This window comes from Ambystoma mexicanum, chromosome 2p (assembly GCF_040938575.1).
Source record: "Ambystoma mexicanum isolate Mex_15411 chromosome 2p, UKY_AmexF1_1, whole genome shotgun sequence".
NCBI classification, from domain to species: domain Eukaryota; kingdom Metazoa; phylum Chordata; class Amphibia; order Caudata; family Ambystomatidae; genus Ambystoma; species Ambystoma mexicanum.
The window spans coordinates 1,078,456,323-1,078,473,702 of record NC_090923.1 but is presented as its reverse complement, the minus strand read 5'-3'; the positions used below and the strand labels follow the sequence as shown (position 1 = coordinate 1,078,473,702).

Sequence of the window (17,380 nt, the reverse complement as noted above, 5' to 3'; positions counted from 1 at the left end):
TGGAATGTCTCCTATGGAGGCTTACAGGAGAGGGCCCGATCTCTTCCACTCGTGCAGAGGTGATGGCCACAAGAAAAGCTGTCTTCCACAATAGGAACTCCAGCGGTGCCAAATGCAAGGGCTCGAATGGTGGACCCATGAGCCTGGTCAGCACCACATTGAGCTCCCACGCCGGTGCCAGAGCCTTCACAAGCGGAATAGTCCTTTCATGAACTCCTTCACCAGGCGGTGTGATGGATTTTGATGGAGGCATGTGCCAGCCCACCTTGGCCAGTAACAGCAAGTACGGCAGCACCGGAGGGGCCGTGATCCGTAGAAGGTTGATCTTCTGTGCACGGCACCAGACAGAGAACCTCTTCCACTTATGGCCATAGCACTTAAGAGTCGAGGATTCCCTGCAAGAACCTCCTTGCAGTCCGCCGGGATATCGTAGCCTCCAAACTCTAGTGCTGCAGGAGCCAGGCCTGCAGGTTCAGCGATCCCGGGTTGTGATGTCAGATGGTGCCTCTTTCCCTGGCGAGCAGATCTGCATTAGTCGGCAGTTTGACTGGGGGTTCGCAGACATGTCCAGAAGGTCCGGGAACCATATCTGCCTCGGCCACGCCAGTGCGACGAGGACCATCCTGCATCGGGACCATCTGAGTTGACTGTTGAGTCACAGAAGCAACGGAGGGAACGCATACAGGAACAGGCCGTCCCAGGGGAAGGAGAATGCATCGCCCATGCTGCCCGGCTGGGGAAACCTGCTGGCGAACCTCCGGCACTTGGTGTTTGTCGCTGTCGCGAACAGATCGATCTGGAGACTGCCTCAGTCTGAATAGGAGATCCACTTGATCCTGCCAAAGTTCCCACTCGTGGCAAGAGCACAGCTCCCTGCTGACCAAGTCGGCGACTGTTTCACTCCTGCCAGGTGAAAAGGTATTAGGAGCATCCCCTGGGCAACGGGCCAGTGCCCACAGGTCCTGCACTTCCTTGGATAGGGCTGGGGGGGGGGGGGGGGGGGGGGGGGTGATCTGGTGCCTCCCTGTTTCCGGATGTAGAACATCGTGGTGGTGTCGGTGAAGACCTGTACCTCTTTGCCCTTGAGGGACGGAAGGAAAGACCTGAGGGCACAGAACACAGCATGGAGCTCCAGGACGTTGATGTGCAGGGACCTCTCCTCCGGGAGCCAAAGGCTCTTGCGTGGAGATCTCCGGTGTGCGCTCCCCATCCCTCCAGGGAGGCGTCCGTCAGTTTCCTGGTGCGCTGGGGTCTGGATGTCCATGCCCACCGTGAGATGCATGTGGATGCCCCACCACCAAATCGCTTGACGGAAGGTCTCGTTGAGGGGGATCTAGTCTTCGAAGCTTCCAACGGGTGTCAAGGAACTCCTGCAGTGGCTGCATCCGCAACCTGCACAGGCGCAGGAGGTAGATGCACAATGACATGCCGAGCAGGGACTTGATGGGTCTCACCCTGGCTACTTCCATGGTCAACAGCAGTTGTACCTTGCATAGGATGGGCCTCGTCCTCTCCTCCGACGGTGAAGCCAACCACGCCACTGTCGAGTCTGGCTCCCAGGAACAGGGCGTACTGCAACGGTACCAAGTGGGACTTTGAAAAGTTGATTGAGAATCCCAGTTCCGTGAGCAGGCGGACGGTCTTTGCTGTGTGGTCGGAGAGTTCCGTTGACTTTGCTCGGATGAGCCAATCATCCAGGTAGGGGTATACGTGGATGCCCTGCAGGCGCAGCCACCAGCGCTAGGCACTTGGTAAAGACCCTTGGAGCAGACTTCAACCCGAAGGGCAGGGCTTTGAACTGGTAGTGCCGCCCTTGGACCACGAAACGCAAGATCTGATGTGCTTTGTGTACGAGGATGTGGAAGTAAGCATCCTTCAAGTCCAGCGACGATAGGAAGTCACCTTCCACCAGCTGTCTCAGCACGCGCTGAAGGGTAACCATCCGGAACTTCTGGGCTTTGATGTATTTGTTGAAGCGTGGAAGGTCTAGGAAGGGCCGCCAGCTGCCGGTCTTCTTTCGGACGAGGAAGTACAGCGAGTTCTATCGCGCCCTTTCTCAGCATGGCTCCTACCTCCAGAAGCAGCTGTGGAACGTGGTTCTTTCCTGGCCACAGGTGGGAAACGGGGGCACTTCCTTTGGAACTCCACGGGCCAGGGCATCCAGCACCCAACAGTCGGTGGAGATTGACTCCCACACGCCGAAGTGCGCCAGCCGGCCTCCCACCGGGGTGTCAGGTGGGAGCCCGACGCCATGGCTGGGCCAGCTTGGCAGTACGATGAACTGCCGCCAAATCCTTTGGAGGCACCTTGAGACTGTCCTCCGGAAGTCCGAAAGGACGGCTGTCGCTGATGGAGTGCCCAAGGCCTGGGCCGTCTCGGTGTCCGCCTTGATGGCCTGCAGTGACTAGTCCACCGCTTTTCCGAACAGGTGGTTTCCGTCGAAAGGCATGCCCAGTACCCTGGTCTGCACATCCTGACGGAAGTAGGTGGCCCTGAGCCAACTGCACCAGCAAACGCTGTTGCCCATCTGAGGAAATCCGGTATCGGCAATGTCTGTAGCTACCGTGATGGCGTGATCTGACGCCACCTCGCAGGATTTCCAGTGCTTCCGCCTCCAGTCGTCCGGGAGGAAGTCGAGGATGGGGCGATCTTGAACCACAACTCCCAATCATAGCAGGCCACCATCGCGAGGTCGTTGGCCGCCTTGTTGGTCGGTGCTGCCAACGGGATGACGCAAAGGCCCATGGGTCTAAGCTTCTTTCCCCTTGCTGTCCGGTGGGGAAGTGGAGGATGATGCCGTCGCCCCTGCCACTTTCTTCTTGGCTGCCGCGGAGACTACAGAATCTGGGGTCGGCTGCGCCCTGAGGCACATAGGAGCGGAGTCCGGGACCTGGTACTTCTCGTACCGGCCTCTCTTCGCAGGGGCGGTGGACAGGTTCTTCAAAAAGGGACAGCCCTTCGTCCCATACATCGTCCAACAGTGGGACCGATAGTACGGTTTTCCTCTTGGCTGCCCGTCGTTGGTAAAGAAATCCCGGGGCACAGCTGGAAAAGCTCAGAGGCCCTGGCGATCATGGCGTGAAAGGAGCCAATCTCGCCTGGGGGGGTGGGGGGGCGGAGGGGGGTCTTGGGAGGGCCTGGTCGATGGGGGATCCAATCCATTGTTCGCGTCGTCTCCGTCCCGGTCTCGTCCCGCGGAGGGTATGGGGGTGCAGGCTGGAAGGGGGAGGATGGACTTGCCTCCACTTGCTCGGTGGGCTCCCCGACGGTCCAGGCACCACTGGATCGTCCGCTGGGGTTAAGGGACACCTTGTCCTCATCTCTGTACACAGGGTCTGCAAAGCCATCAAGATTGCACCTGAATTGTCCTGCGGCGTAGGCATCGGTTGCGACAGGAGCGCCGGCTGGGAGTGGGATCCTCAGTTTCCTCCACGGCCCGCCGTTCTTAGTCGGCTCCACTGTCAGCTCTCTACGTCCGCCTCGTCGGGATCCTTCCGGTAGGTCCTGACCTCCTCGAACTTCTTGTCCAGGATAGCTTTGATGCCAGACAGCTCATCCTCAGAGGAGGTATCTGAGTCGGTTAGGGCTACCATGCCCCAGCCCCCCCCCCTTCTCGTCCCTTGGTTTCACAGGGATCTTCGATAGGCAGGCAAGAGGATTCCCTCCGGGGTGACAGGAAAACTCTAGGCCCGGAGGTAGTATCCACCGGGGTAACCTCCACCGGCTTTGTCAGGGCTGCCACAACTCCTTCAATCGAGGCCTTAGCCAGGTGAATCAGGGCCCTCACGACCTTTGGCGTGTCTGAGGCCTTCACCTTGAGGGGAGGATCACCGTCTCTCCCCCTGACCCCCGCCCCTTGGTTTCTCAGTTGGGATTGACCAGGGCTTTTCCCAAAGCTTACCCGGGTTCTCCGACTTCCTTTCCACCGAGCCAGAGCGTTGGCTCGTGGATAACCGTGTCAGTGACATCGCGCCCTGCCTGGCAGCCGAGGAGCCCGAACCAACAGCGGTCCCGGTACCCACGGTGCTTTGTCTTTTGTTGGGCCCCCCATCGCCAGAGCACTCTCAAAGGTCTTAGAAGACCGCTCAGACTTCTCACCTGCTGCTGGGCTCTTCGCCTCCAGTCAGCGAGTTGTTTATGACAGTCCTTTATTGTCCGGACGTACATGTTCTTGCAGAACGCAGTCCTGCTCCACGTGAGAATTGTCGGTGTGTAGGCAGTAGAAGCACCGGGAGTGCTCGTCCTCAAAGATGTTCTGCAGTACATATCCTGGGCAGTTCCTAAACAGTTTGGATGCAGTAGGCGTTGAATCTCCTTTGTCCTGAGCCATGTCCAATTCAGGGCAGGCCTCAAAGGTCTTCCGGAATCCTCCAAGAAGTGGAATGCGACGAAAATCCACCCTTGAGGGGCGTCGAAATTTCCGAAACGGGTCCCTGTTGATCGGATGAAGAATCAGTGGAGCTTGAGGCTCGAATTGACCGAAAAAATAAGAGTAACCTCCTTGGAAAAAATGCAATATGCAGTAAAAGCTCGAGAGCCAAGCACGACGACTGCCAACACTTGAAGGTGCGGTAAAAATCTGAAGATGGCTGCCAGAGGAGGGGCTTAGGTAGAGGGAAGTCATTGGCTGGGGGCAGTATAACCCAGAGACCAGTGATTGGTTGTTAGAAGAATGCCAGTTCAGAAGTGAAACTGAAAGAGATTCTCTTTACCGAGGATTCCCAGCCTGACGACGGGGAATATTCATGAGCATGTGAATCCATGCCAGACCCCATGCTGGAGAATACAGTATTCTCTATTAGAGCAATGGATGGTTGAGAACAATCTTGCTCTGAATAGGGGGGTTGGGGGGCAGCGGGGGGGCAATTTATGATACTTGGCATGCAATCTATGATTGCGAAGCTGGGTCCATCATATAACTAATTCCATCAAAGTGACGTCAAAACTCTGGGCATAGTGTTGGATCAACATTTAGACATTAAAGCTCATGTAGGGAGTTTAGTATCGTCGGCAGTTTACTTTATTAAATTGCTTGCTCACCTTTACCCTTTTATTTCTCAAACTAATGCCTAAACTATAGCTAGACCCATTATCGGATCGAAGTTGGACTATTGTGGTAGCCTTTTGGTGGGGGATTAGCAAAAACGCCATTAACGGGCTCCAAGTGGCACAAAACGGGGTTGTCAGAATAGTGGTTGATTAACCCGCAGTGATCATGTATCGCAAGCAAGAAGTTCACTGCATTGGCTTCCAGTAGCCTCTCAAATCCATTTCTGGCTATTGACAATAACTCTGAAATGCAGAATAGGCCTAATGCCCAAGTACCTTCAAGACCGTATCTCTAATACAAACAAACGATCCCTCAGATCTAGCTCCCAGAATTTCATGACAATACCCAGAAGCAAAACTAAAATGGAAAAGTGAGCTTTTGCCATAGCTGCACCCAATTCCTGGAATGCTCTTCCCCCAGTCTGAGACCAAGTATTGCTAACAAGCTTAAAGAAAAAATTGAAAACCTGGTTAGTTATTCTTTAATTTGCCTTGCTGCTTTTCTCCTGTGCCCTTAGCTAGGGAGCCTTTTTGTTCAGTGTTGTGTCGTAAAGATCGCCTTAACGCCTACTGGTTCATATATGTGCTATACAAATGTCAAAGTAAAGAAAGTAAAGCATGTGAATCCATGCCAGACCCAATGCTGGAGAATAAATGCAAAAGTTATTTCAAGGTATCAAACACAAAGATCATGGGCACAAAAATACCTTGCCTCCAGAAGCCAGCACGATTGATGAAGGCTCAAGGCTAGACTACTGTAATGTACTCTACACAGGAACCTTAGCAAAAAACCTGGACTAATTAAAACCATTCAGAATAACGCCCTCTGCGCAGCACTGGGCATCTCCAAAAGGGAACATATCTCTGCAGCCAGACAACAAGCGCACTTGCTGCATGTCCGCCAGCGCATCCTGTTCAATACACTCGCAATCACGCATAAATACATCCACACCACCTCCTTACCTATCAGACAGATCCTGCCTCCGGCTGCAAGACCTTTTAGAACACCATATGCTAACCTACTGCCGGTCCCAGGAATAAAACGTGCAAGAGGCGGTGGTGCTAGCGTCCCATTCATTGTCGCTAGACACAAACTCACTGCCTCACTCTATTAGAAGTGAACCCTCTCAACTCACCTTCCGCAAGGCCATCAAAACCAGATTGTCTAATACTTTTACACAACTGATAGGCCTCAACACTTATTGGTTTCCGTATGACTGCAACTCAAACGTAACCATGCTGCCTCCCATACGTGTTCAAACAATTTAACTAAGCACGCGTACTGAAATAAGACAACCTCACGCTTTTTAACTAATGAAGTGACCAAGCCACACACCTAAATAACTGTACACAAGACATGATTTGCTGGCTAATGTAACCCAACCGCCCACTTATATGATGCAACTAAGACATGCATGTAACAGCGCCTCGATGGCCCTGGGCTGTGTGAGCACTTTATAAATGCAAATAAATAAAATTAATAAGGCAGGTGATGTGTCACTCTGGAGTGCCGATTGGATGAAGAACCCATGCTGCAAGCCCAAGGTAGCAGCTCCTCAATCACCAGAGTTGTGCTGGTCATTAAATCCTGTGTGCTAGACTCTACTGCCAATTTCAGCCAGTCACACTCTCCCTTTCCCTCATCACCAAAGAGCTCGTCAAGTTTCACAAAACCACATCTCCCAAACAGAAAGTGACTTACCCATTTGATGGGGTCCAGATTGATGAGGGGATTGACCCATTGGTGGAGGAGGGGGTTGCATCCAAGGTGGAAGGGGTCCGTTTGGATTGTGAGATGGATGTCCTCCCATATTGGGCACAGTGTGATGGAAATTGGGATGTCCACCAGGGCCCCCAGAGTTGGTACTGTTAGACTGCATTCCATAAGACCTGGTTTCAGAAGGCGCAGACGTCATCCAAGGGGGACGGCCCTAAAGAGGAGACAAGAAATAAAGCGTAACAATTTTGAAGACATGGGTGCTGCTAGTCGTGATCTTCACTCCGTTACAAATCAGGTACTCTATAGCATACATAAACTAGCAATGGATGTTAGGATGCCAATACCCAATAACTCAACATCTTCAATTTATCCTAATTTTAATAACAGCAGCTTCAGCCCAGATAAACTTAAGATGCCAAAGCACAGTACTAGTCCACACAATCTTAAGGCCATTGATAACATTTTACAACACAATGGCTCTCCAGGATGATAGATACCCTTGCCAGATACAGGTTTGAACCTTTCCTCACCTTTATGGAGAGCCCAGGAATTACCCCAGCAATGAAAAAGTATTACAGCGTATCATGTACACTACTGAACAGCTTTGCGACAGCCGTTTATTTTTTTAATACTGGTGCTTCAGATGCCGTTTGCACAAGGGGAGCAATATCTATGCCCAGTAAAGATTCACAGCAATGCACATATTGCTGCATGTTCCACCACCTCATTCAAAAGCAAGCTCTATATTCCTCTCTTGACACAATACAGATGGAGGCGGCCAGAAGACAAAAATGAACAAGTTACTTACCTGTAACTGTTCTCCAGCATGGGTCTGTCATGGATTCATATGCTCATGAATAAGAATACATAGCAGTACACATGCACAACCAACGGGAGGTGGAAAAAAAAAAAGGCTCAACATTAAGCATTACATCAAAACTCAACATTAAGCAGTTCTTACCTCCTCACCAGTCTCACCTTAGGCGAACAAGTTGCGCAGCACCGCTTGTCCGACCCTGGAATACCAGTCGACGCAGTAGAACCTCATGAAGGTGTGCGGTGACCTCCACGTAGCAGCCCTGCAGATGTCCAGCCGGGACTCACCAGACAAAAAAGCCGTGGTAGCAGCGATCGCTCTGGTCGAATGGGCTCTTGGACGGCCAGGCAACTGTCGGTTTGCCAACCGATCACAGTGCATGATGCAGCCGGACAGCCATCTGGAAATGGAAGCCTTCGAGAGAGCCTTCCCTTGGTTCACAGGTCCAAAGTTCACAAAAAGCTGTGATGTCTTCCGAAAACTTTGTGCGGTCCACGTAGAACTTCAGCGCTCTAGCCACATCCAGCGAGTGCAAAGTCCTCTCGGCCGGTGACGAAAGCGACGGGAAGAAAACAGGTAACACCAAGGGCTCGTTGAGGTGGAAGTTCAACGGCACATTGGGCATAAAAGAGGGGTGTGTCCTCAGCACCACCCTCGTGTCCTGAAAAGTCAAGTATGGATGCTTGCAGGATAGGGCCTGGATCTCTCCCACTCGCCGTGCGGAGGTGATGGCCACAAGAAACGCAGTCTTCCACGACAGGAATTTCAACGGTGCCGAATGCAGGGGCTCGAATGGCGCCCCCATCAGCACCAGATCGAGTTCCCACGCCGGGGCAGGGGCCTTCACCTGCGGGAACGATCGAAACAGTCCCTTTATAAATTCCTTCAACAGGCGATGGGACCACAAGGACACCCGTCCTGTGGTTCTGGTGTATCGGGAGATCGCAGCCAGATGCATCTTGGAGGCGTGAGCCAGTCCAGCGACAGTAGGTACGGCAGCACTTGAGGGGCCGTAATCCGTAGAGGGTTAATCTTCTGTGCACGGCACCAGACAGAGAACCTCTTCCACTTATGACCGTAGCACTTGAGAGTTGAGCACGCCCTGGCTTTTGCAAGGACCCCTCTGCAGTCAGCCGGGATATCGTACCCTCCAAACTCATGCTGCAGGAGCCAGGCCTGCAAGTTCAGCGACTCCGGGTCGTGATGAAGTATGGCGCCTCCTTCTCTGGAGAGAAGAGCCGCGTCCGTCGGCAGCTTGACTGGTGGGGACGCTGACAAATCCAGATCTGCCTCGGCCACGCCAGTGCGACAAGGATCTCCCTGCACCGGGATCTCTTGAGCTAGTCGACGAGTCGGAGCAGCAACGGCAACGGAGGGAACGCATATAGGAACAGGCCGTCCCAGGGGAACGAGAAAGCATTGCCCATGCTCCTCGTCTGGGGAAACCTGCTGGCGAACCTCTGGCACTTGGAGTTCGTCGCCGTTGCGAACAGGTCAATCTGCGGTTTTACCCCCCCATCGCCCGAAGAGTCGATCCACTTGATCCTGACGTAGTTGCCACTCGTGGCACGAGTGCAGCTCCCTGCTGAGTGAGTCGGCGATGGTGTTCTTTATCCCTGCCAGATGAAAAGGCACCAGAAACATCCCTTGGGCGACGGCCCGATGCCACAGATCCTGGGCTTCCTTGGAGAGGGCTGGGGATCTGGTTCCTCCCTGCTTCCGGATGTAGAACTTCATGGTGGTGTTGTCGGTGAAGATTCTCACCACCTTGCCCTTGAGGACGGGAGAAAAGACCCGAGGGTCCAGAACACTGCACGGAGCTCCAGGATGTTGATGTGGAGCGGCTTCTCCTCTGGGAGCCAGAGGCCTCTTGTGTGACGATCTCCAGTGTGCGCTCCCCACCCCTCCAGGGAGGCATCCGTCACCGTTACCTGGTCTGAAAGTCTGGTCTGGGGTCTGAAAGTCTGTGCCCACCGTCAGATAAGCACAGTTGCCCCACCACCGGATCGCTCGTCGGAAGGTCTCGTCGAGCGGGATCCTGTCTTCGAAGCTGCCCGTCGCTTCGATCCAGAGGGAGTCGAAAAACTCTTGCAGAGGGCGCATCCGAAGCCTGCACAGGCGCACAAGATATATGCAGGAGGACATCATCCCGATGAGGGACTTGATGGACCTCTCCCTGGCCACGTCCGTGGCCAGCAGACGCTGCACCTTGCCCAGAATGGCCTTCATCCTTTCCTTCGACGGCGAGGCCAGACGCGCCACTGTGTCGAGCTTGGCCCCCAGAAACAGTGCGACTTGCGACGGGACCAGGTGGGATTTGGGAAAGTTGATGGGGAATCCCAGGTCCGTGATCAGCTGGACGGTCTTTGCTGTGTGATCCACGGCGAGCTCCCTTGGCCTTGCTCGGATGATCCAGTCGTCCAGATAGGGGTAGACGTGGATCCCCTGCAGGCGCAGCCGCGCCGCCACCGGTACGAGGCACTTGGTAAACACCCTGGGTGCCGACTTCAATCCGAACGGGAGGGCCTTGAACTGGTAGTGCCGTCCTTGGACCACGAACCTGAGGAACTTTCGGTGTCCTTTCAGAATGGGGATGTGGAAGTACGCATCCTCCAAATCCAACAGGAAATCGCCCTCCTCCAGTTGTCCCAGCACGTGCTGGAGGGTGACCATCCAGTACTTCTGTGCCTTGATGTACTTGTTCAGTCGTCGCAGGTCCAGGATGCGGCGCCAACCTCCTGTCTTCTTCACTAGGAAGTACCTCGAGTATACTTTAGAGCCTCTTCGGGACGAGCTCGATGGCACCTTTTTTGAGCATCGCCCTTACCTCCAATAGCAGTTGAGGGATGTGATTTTCCTTCCTGACCACGGGTGGAATGAGGGGGCACTTTGTTTAATTCGAGGGCGTGCCCCTGGGCCAGGGTGTCCAGCACCCAACTGTCGGTGGAGATGGACTCCCACACGCTGACTAACTTCGCCAGCCAGCCTCCCACCGGGGTGCTTCGGTGGGGGCCTGACACCGCTGTCGGTTCAATCTTGCCTGGAGGACGCCTTGGCCTCCCTGGCAACGACGGCGGGCCCACCTGACTTGCCTTGTCCTCTATAGGCTTCCTGTGACGAGGAGCGGGCCGCTTGGCGGTACGTAGAGGAGCCACTGCCGAATCCCTTGGAGGCACCCTGCTTGCCTCCGGTGCTCCGAAAGGACAGCCTTCGTTGCCGGAGAACGCCTAGGGCACTAGCTGCCTCCGTGTCCGCCTTGATGGCTTGGAGGGACTCATCCACTGTTTTCCCAAACATGTTTTTCTTGTCGAACGGCATGTCCCAACACCTTGACTTGTACATCCTGGCGGAAATCCGTCGCCTTGAGCCAACTTCGTCGTCTAAGGCAAACGTGTTGCCTAGCTGGCGGAAACCGGTGTCGGCAATGTTCGTTGCCACCGTAATGGCGTGGTCCGACGCCACTTTGCCTTCTTGCAAGATCTCCAGGGCCTCGGCCCTATTGTCATCCGGTAGGAAGTCCAACAGGGGGGCGATCTTGTACCATAACTCAGTCGTAGCGGGCCCCGATCGCGAGGGCGTTGGCCACCTTAATCGTTGTCGCTGCCGACGAGATAACTCGTCACCCCATTGCTTCCAGCTTCTTCCCTTCACCGTCAGGTGGGGAAGTTGACGTTGAGGCCGAGGGCCCCCCACCCAGCGCTTTCTTGGCCGCCGCTGAGACGACCGAGTCAGGGGTCGGTTGCGCCCTAAGGCACAGGGGGGCCACGTCGGGGACCCGGTACTTCTCGTACCGATCCCTCTTGGCAGGCGTCGTAGATGGTTTCTTGAGAAGGGTGAGACCCTCGTCCCAGATGTCATCCAGCAGAGGCACGGCAAGGACTGCCTTCCTCTTGGCCTCGCGCCGTTGGTAAAGGAAACCTTCCCTCTTCTCTTCGGGGCAGAGCAGAAAAAGCTCAGATGCCCTGGCGATCATTGCATGGAAAGATCCGATCTCGTCGGATGGGGAGGCCCGGGCTGGCGATGGGAGCTCCGTCCCGTCGTCGGTACCCGTCGTGGCCGTGTCGGTTCCCATGTCATCCCCAGGGACAGGGGACGTGGGTAAAGGCCGAGCAGGCAGCGAGGGCTGAGAAGGCGGGGCTGGATGAATCAGTCTCCTCTTGTTCGGGGGGCTTCCCGCCAGGCCCGGCTCTGGTTCCTCCGTCGAGCCTGGTTCCGGATCCTCAGTCGGTGGTAAAGGCAATCTCGTCCTCATCTCCGAACATAAGGATTGTATTGCCAACAAAATGGCCGCAGAGTTATCCTGCAGCTCCAGAAGCGACTAGGACCCTCGCCGGTGCCGCCGTCTCTCGTCACCCTCGTCGGGATCCCTCCCCGTGGGGACGTGCCTCTTCGACACCCTCTAAAACCTCTACCAGCTCCTCCTCGGATGCTGTGTCCGTGTCCACAATGGCCACCGCCCTCCCCCTCTTTCCGCCGGGGTCTTCACGGGGGTCTTTTCGATGGGTCTGAAAGAGGCTTCCCTCTGGAGGCAGGGAGACTCTGGGCCCTGAGGTCACCTCCACTGGTGCAGCCTGCACAGGCTGCACCAGGGCCGCTGCGACTCCCTCGATAGAGGCCTTGGCCGGGTGAATCAAGGCCTTCACCGTCTTAGGCGTGCTTGAGGCCTTCACCTGGGGAGTGGGGGGGGGGGGGGGAGATCACTGCCTCGCTCCCCCTCAGGCGAATCCTTCGAGACTGGGGCCTCTCCAGAAACTTACCCGGGTTCTCGGATTTCCTCTTCCCCGAACCAGAGCGTGGGCTCGTGGTTGATGGTGCCGGGGAAGGCACGCCCTGCCTGGCAGCTGAAGAGCCCGACCGTTCGGCGCTCCTGGTGCCCGAGGACTCACAGTGCTTTGCCTTCCGTTGGGCCCCCGTCGCCGGGGCACCCTCACAGGATTTAGAAGACTTCTCGGACTTCTCACCCGACAGACTCCTTCCTTCCAGCTGGAGACGAAAGTGTCGGTCCGTTCCGACATGTTCCTGCAAAACGCAGTCCTTCTCCACGTGCGTTTTGTCCTCATGAAGGCAATAGAGACATTTCGAATGTTCCTCCTCCTTGAACACATTCTGTAGCTGGCATTCAGGGCAAACCCTGAACAGCTTTACAGGCGTCGAGCTTCCTTTCTCCTGGGCCATGTTCGGGTAGGCCGCAGAAATGTCTGGAATCCCCCAGAAGCGCAACGCGACGAAATCTTCACCCTTGAGGGGCGTAGAAAAAAATATGACACGGATACCCGTTAATCAGATGTAGAGACGGTGGAGCTTGAGGCTCTATTTGACCGAAAAATTTAAAATTCTCTTTGAAAAAGCGTGAAAAACAAAGCAAAAGCTCGAGAGCTAAACACGAGGACTCCCAACACTTGAGCGTGCAGTAAAAATCTGAAGATGGCTGTCGGAGACAGGGCTTAGGGAGAGGGCAGTCATTGGCTGGGGACAGTATGACCCAGAGACCAGCGATTGGTTACTACTGAGAAAGACAGATCAGAAACAAAACTGATACTGATTTTTCTTTACCGAGGATTCCCGGCCTGACGACGGGGAATATTCATGAGCATGTGAATCCATGCCAGACCCCATGCTGGAGAACAGGGTTTAAATATTACCAATACAAATATTGGCAGCTTTACTCGTCAGTAATGGCAAGTAGTGCACCTCTGCAGACTTGTCTCTACCTACCCAGTCATGTTACTTAGCAGCATGGCGCTTGGAGACTAGCACAGGTCTATTTGGCCCTGGCTTCTCACTTAATCTCTAAATCCTGACCACCATCTCAGGCTCCTGCCTCTACCTCCACCCTCTCCTCTCCCTCCAGCCTGGCCACCCTCCCTACCCCCCGGCCCTTCCTCTCTTCTCCCCTGACGAGGTTTCAAGACAAGTCCGATCTATGAAAACCTATAACTAGGTTCTTCCAAAACCATTAAGAACCATATGGACACCCTCACCCCAGCCATGGCCGACTTCTGTAACCACTCTTTCGCCTCCGGGACCGTCCCCTGCCCCCCTCAGCCGACTCCTCCCTTCCAACCATATATTGCCTGATTTCTATTACTCCTTTCCTGGGAAAAATGTGAATCAATTTCTATTACTCCTTTCCTGGGAAAAATCCTGGAAAAGCTGGCCATTTCCAAGCTTAATCTTCTCACTGAATCTGTTGGTTGTCTCCATGACATCAATCTGGCTTCAGAGCAACCAGAAGCACAAGCTGCTCTCCTGAACATCTGTAAAATCCTTCTCTCTAACCTAGATTCTAATCTCCCCTCTCTTCATTCTACTTGCTCTCTTCTGCTTTTGACACGGTCAACCATGCCATCCTGCTCAACCAGCTCTGTGATAACCTGGGTACATCTGATCAGGCTCTGGCCTGGCTGACTTCTTTCCTCCCAGGTCAAACTTGGGTCCTTCCTCTCCACCTGCAGTGTTTCCCAGGGGTCTAACCATTCTCCCTGGTTGTTCGACCAATGCCTGGCACCTCTCGCCCACCACATTGCTGCTCTGCTCCAATTTCCAGTGCTATGCAGATGACACCCAGCTCTCCTTCAGGCACCGCTCTGCCGCCTCTTCTCCCCCTCACATCCCTGATTGACTGCAACCCAGGAGTGGTGCATCGCCAATGATCTCTGCCTGAATGCAAGCAAGACTGATCCTCATCAGCACCCCCATACCCCTCTTTCCCGCCACACACTGGCTGGCCTCCCTTGGCCCTCCTGCTCTCACCTCTGTGGCCAAGTACCTCTGGGTTATCTTTAATACCCCTCCTCATATTTCCGACGTCTCTAAGAAGTCGAACTACCAACTGCACCTCCTCAGGGGTATTCTTTATTTACTCTCCTTCCCCCAGAAACTCACTGCATCTAGAGCTCTGGTTCTCTCTAGGCTCGACTACTATAACAGACTCCTTTTAAATCTGCCTCTACTCTCCGTCCTCTGAAACTCATCCAGAAAAAGACTGCGAGACTTGTCCTTGGACTCAAGCCTAGGGATCGTATATCTCCAGCACTGAAATCGCACCATTGGCTCCCAGTGGCTGCAAGGATCAAGTTCAAGACCCTTTGCATGGTCCACAAGCACTACTGGGGTCTGGGACCAAAACAAATCTAGCTTTCTATTCTGAAGGATCTTCCTACTGTAGCACTTTGCTGCTCCTACTCCTTGAGGGTCAGTCGCTTTTCCAAGCAACAAGTTGGCAGCAGATCTCTCTTCGGCTGGCAACTCCCTCTGGGACAGCCTCCCTGCAACTTGAGCAGAACCATCCCAGGTTCCAGAAGCAGCTCAAGACTTCCCTCTTTGCTTCTACCTTCTCTTCCGCTACCCTGCTGATCTGTGATACTGCACTGGTTACCTGGCTACCCTATGTACCACATGCCCAGGTTCCTGCCTTCCCTGTTGCACACCTGCACTGCCCCCTGGCTACCCTACAACACCCATACTGCCACTTATCATCTGTTTTTCTGCACTTGACCATTGTACTGCCAACTGCTGGCCGCACTTGTTTTTCAATGTTTGATCCAATGCCTTGCAGTTCTCCCCTTCCCATGAGCGATCTCAATGTCACTGGGCCTAGTAAGATTCTCGTCTTGTCCTCCTCCCTCACAGTGCATTGAAACATTTGTCTATAGGTGCGATATAAATATAGTATCATATGCCCCTCCCCCTCATCCAAAACAGTTTCCATCACTGTTCATCTCAACATATACAGATGGCTGCATGAAAATTAAGGAACAGAATTAAACAGGCAGTTTGCCTTCGAAAATAACTAATGGAGCTACTTCATTACAGTGGTGGCATTTTAAAGACTGGAAGAAGCATTTCAGTGTTCATATAAAAGAATTTACAACAAAAAGTGTAAGGAAAATGTTGCAAGCAGGAAATTGTAAACTTTATTTGGGGCGAAAAGAGAAGGGAAGAAGGTGAGAAAATTGAAAGGCATTTGAGTAACTGCAAAAACGTCCCAAAGTTATGTAGACATTGGTAGAATATGCAAGAATGTGGGCGACTCCCAAGTTAGAACACAGCTTATAACATGTTCTATGGGTTGGTTCTCTACAGCCAGGTTTTAGCTCACTGCATCTTTCTGTTCTGAGCAGAGTGAGACCAAAGGCTGTCCAGGATTGGACAGCCCTTGTTTATGTGAATGATGCAGGCTGTAAACAAATTATTCTGTTTCGGCAAAATAATTTCTTGCTGTTCATCTCCAACCAAATAATTTCATTAGCAGCACATACGACATTCGAACAAATAAACTAAGCACCTCTTGGCCAAAAGTGGCATCACTTCTTGAAGACTACTCTAAAGCGTAATGCTTGCAGAACGCAAGACTTAACCCAAGTAGTATCACTACAAATTTCAGTAATCGGGACATAACTAATAAAGGCTACAGATGCGGCATTGGCTCTTGTGGAATGAACCGCCAACGTTTCTGCGGAACAGAGTCCATCCAAGTTGTAAGCTTTCACAATGCACGAGAACCCCCAACTGGCAATGGAAGCTTTCGCAGCCTTAGGGGTGTACCTGTAACAACTCCAACTCGACACTGATGACAGCCAAGCAGGGAAAGACACGTTCAAGACTGGTAATCAGGACAAACGCCAGACTAGACCATTACTCACCAATAACTATTGCTCAGAACCTCTAAAATAGATGCGGTCACTGCGGCTGGTGCTGGAAGATAATCTGGAAACAGGGACTCCCTCCAGTTCGCAGGTACTCTCACAATATGCTCACTCTCTGCTCTACACAATAGAATGCAGCTATACCCCTCGATCAATTCGCCCTAGCTGCACATATACCGCTATACCTCCATGAGCAGTCTTCAGAACGCAGCTATACCCCACGGAAAAGGGGCTTTGCTGTACACCATCATATACAGGCTCCACCACCGTCAGAATCCAGATACTGAGGTCAATCGGCCTTGCTTCACACATTCTACCGATCTCAACCACTGCACCACGCCTAGCAATAGAATGCAGCTACCCAACGTAGACCTCACATTCTGCGTGTACCCAAATGAACAAGTTACTTAAAATATCTGTCAACTTTCTTTCGATGGGATGTTCCTCCAACGTATTCCACAACTATGACAGGTAATGTCCACAGCTGTGCTGCTTCGGCAAATTTTAGGCAGAGGGCGTCCTGCATCGATCAGTTGGCCCTCCAGAGCCTCCGTCGAGGGTCGACGTCACCGGATGTTATATATAGGACGCACAGCGCCTGTAGCCTCAGTTATAGTTTTTTCCCAGAACGTGTGGCAACAATCTCCTGCCAATATGACTGCAGAAAGCCTTGCAGAAAAGTACGCTGCAATCACATAGGAAATTCAGTAGAGGGGCAGGCTGGGAGGGTGATGTGGAATACATCGGAGGAACATCCCATCGAAAGAACGTTACCAAATCTGGTAAGTAACTTGTTCTTCGAGGGGATTGTGTCCTCCGACGTATTGCACATCTATGACAGACTCCCAAAGCAGTACCAACAGAGGTGGGAAAGAATTTACAATTTTAGAATGCCCAATCAAATGGCTGAATAGAGGTCTGCCGTACCAAAGGCCAAATCCTACCCATGGACGGAGTCCAAGGAATAGGGTCTCACAAAAGTATGGACAGAGGCCCATGTGGCTGCTTTGAAAATATTGCGAATAGGCATGCACCTCAAGAGAAGCAGTGGAGGCAGCAATCCTACTTGAGGGTCCTTTCCAGCCAAACGGTAACACTCAGTCAAAATGATCCATCTGGACAAGGTCTGTTTGGAAACAGCCTGAC

General features: G+C 53.2%; 1 protein-coding gene across 6 annotated transcripts in view; it reads right to left on the bottom strand.

The window, feature by feature from the left end:
* SF1 (splicing factor 1) overlaps positions 1-17,380 on the bottom strand; it is a 292,507-nt gene that overhangs the window by 126,561 nt on the left and 148,566 nt on the right. For all 6 annotated transcript variants that reach the window (XM_069645035.1, XM_069645033.1, XM_069645032.1 and 3 more), the window contains exon 10: positions 6,752-6,980. In XM_069645035.1, the coding sequence (XP_069501136.1) occupies positions 6,752-6,980 (229 nt within the window). The remainder of the gene's footprint in view (positions 1-6,751; positions 6,981-17,380) is intronic.